The sequence below is a fragment of the Amblyomma mixtum genome, chromosome 1, assembly GCF_055824585.1.
Source record: "Amblyomma mixtum isolate Tamu chromosome 1, ASM5582458v1, whole genome shotgun sequence".
Lineage (NCBI taxonomy): Eukaryota > Metazoa > Arthropoda > Arachnida > Ixodida > Ixodidae > Amblyomma > Amblyomma mixtum.
This window is the reverse complement of record NC_143012.1, coordinates 204,874,031-204,876,520: the sequence shown is the minus strand read 5'-3', so window position 1 is coordinate 204,876,520 and position 2,490 is coordinate 204,874,031. Positions and strand designations below refer to the sequence as shown.

General features: G+C 56.3%; 1 protein-coding gene across 1 annotated transcript; it reads right to left on the bottom strand.

Annotated features, from left to right (window-relative positions):
- Nucleotides 1-203: 203 nt before the first annotated feature.
- LOC149370614 (uncharacterized) lies at nt 204-1,884 on the bottom strand. Its single transcript, XM_089562427.1, has 2 exons — nt 661-1,884; nt 204-566 (listed from the first exon to the last, which is right to left on the bottom strand). Exons 1-2 carry the CDS (start codon nt 1,819-1,821, stop codon nt 492-494), a joined length of 1,236 nt encoding a protein of 411 aa, XP_089418553.1. The 5' UTR covers nt 1,822-1,884; the 3' UTR covers nt 204-491.
- Nucleotides 1,885-2,490: the final 606 nt, after the last annotated feature.

Here is a 2,490-nt window from a genome sequence, read left to right as displayed (position 1 = left end):
TTGAGGGCGCCGCCATGTTTGTTGTCGTTCGAAGCAATGCTAGCAACCTTGGGCAACGCTCGAAGGCCCTCGAAATCTCGATAGAGTTCCGGGCTGCTCCGTCGACTCGATAGACTATTGAGTCGATGGCCATTCAAACTGGCCGTGTAGCAGCGCTCGATCGCCTTCGAGTCGATAGACTATCGGTTCGAGGGCCTTCGAAATGCCCGTGTGACAGGGGTATAAGACGGGTGTCAATTGGTATGTGTGTCTCAGGATAGGTGGTTTGTGCTTGCGGAGGAAGGATGGGGGGAGTGGAGGGGGTTTGAAGTTGGGTGAAGCGATGGTTAAGATTATGTTCCAAGAGTTCCATCATCTTGGTAAGCATAGCGTCCATGCGCTGCTCAAGTTTTTCGGTGAGGGTGGCGGCAAGGTGACTGAATCTGGCCTCGAGGCGTGCGTCTCTTTTAGTTTGTGGTCAAATTTGGCTTCGAGTGCTGCTAATTTAGCGTCTATTTCTGAGGGTACGGGAGGGGGTGTGGCGTCTGTGGTGCGTTGTTTCTTTGCGGGAGGGGTGCTCGATGTGTCTGTGGATGATGGGGTCGAGTTAATGACAGCGGGTGCGGGTTTAGGGGGCATGGAGGTGGCGGGGGTGCTTAGGAGAGAGGAAAGGCGGCTTACCTCTTCACGCAAGGCCTTGAGCTCCTGGTCTCTCGGATCTGCCTGGGAGGACTGGGGTGGTGGGGGATGACGGGTAGCCTTGCCAGAAACGCGGTCTGCCCAGGTGAGACGCGTGGCGTTCTTGCTGCCATTCTGCCGGCTTGTAGAAGGCGACCGGGAAGTCGTCGAGCTGCGTCTGCTGGCTGTGCCTGGTTGATCGCAGCGGGAAAGCCGCGATGTATCTGGAGGAGAGAGAGCGTTCTTCGGGGACGCTAGTTTGCGGCCCCGTCCCTTGCAGTTCCCGGTGCCGGTCATATGAGGGCCGCCGCAGAGAATGCAGCTGGGGGTGCATGAGGGCACATCTTCCTTTGGGTGGGACTGCCCGCAGCGGGGGCACTTATGAGACCTTGGATGGACGCACACATCCGCCCGGTGACCTGGGACGCGGCAGTTCGTGCAGGCATCTATATGCCCGCGGTACGGTGTGCATCTGTGGAGGGCTCCTCCATAAAGAACTGCGCGTGGGACAGGTCCAGCCCGAAAAGTTACTAAGATGGAACGCGTGGAGCCCATTCGGCGGGCGTCCACGATGAGGGCGTCTGGGTTGCCGGTGAGCAGGTCTTGCAGGAGCTCTGACGGGGTCTCATTCCAATAAGCATTGGAGATGACTCCGCGTACTGCTCCGTCCGGCGGGGCTATGTAAGGTGCTACGGCGAATTCCTTGCCTTGGTGTGTGATGGTGTTCACCCGAACCAGAGCGAGCGCGTCATCCTTTAGGGGCGTGCTTACGGTGCAGGTGTTGTTGACCGGGTGTACCCTGATTTGGGTACGCGCTGGCTCCTTAAGCTGGGACGCCGCTTGGAGGATGGCCTCTCGTAGTTGTCGGGGTGGAAGCAGGTCCAGCTGCAGCCCGCCTAGTGATCTAAAAACGATCTTGTAATCTGCAGCAGGAAGCGGTGGCTGCTGCCGCGAACGCTGCGCAGCTGTGCGCGTTGCTTGCAGGTGCACTGACTTTTCAAGGCATGGAGACTTGGGGGTACCGGTAGCAGAGGCTGCGCCCTCCTGGCGTCGGGTTGTTGAAAGGACGTCCTTGGAGCGGGCAGGCACACTAAGAATGTGCGTCCAGTCCCTTGGGTCGTAGTCGTTGGGGTTAAGAACCTCTCCCTGCACCTGCACCTCCATGATGGCGTCGGTGGCGGAAGCGTCCGTCAGCTCAAGAGGCAGTGCCCTACTCTTTGAAGCTCTGCGGCATACGGCATACGCGAAGCTCGGCTCCGACCATCGTAGTGAAGCCTTTCGCTTCAAAATTGGCTGTGGCTTAGCTCTCCGATCGCGTAGAACCGAGTGGGCGATGGCGTTCTATGGACTCCTTGGCAGCGTTGCAAGACGCTGTCGCGTTCCACTCTTAGGGGCATCAGTGACCACACTTTAGGTCAAAAAAGTGCCCCCCTGAATTTTGTGAGACAGTTACTGCGTAATTTCCTTTCCTCAAATACAATTTTCATTTTCTTCATTACGGCTCCTCTTTATCTATCTTCTTTCACTCCCACTTCCTCCCTTCCTCTACGGTGCGGTTCAGGTGTCCACCGAGATGACAGAGAATTACTGCGCCATTTCCTTTCCTCAAAAAGCGTTGCGTTCAAAGGGCAAGGCATCGCGCTGAACGGGTGGTGTTCCGTGGACTTCCTGGCAGCGCTGTCGCGTTCCACTCCTAAAGGCGAAGCTTAAGCGTCATTAATTAGCAGTTAATTAGTAGTCAGGCATTAATCAGTAATTAACCATTAATTAGTGATTTGCCATCACTTAGTACTTAGTACTCAATTATGTGTGACGCCACCGGTGCCACAGAAA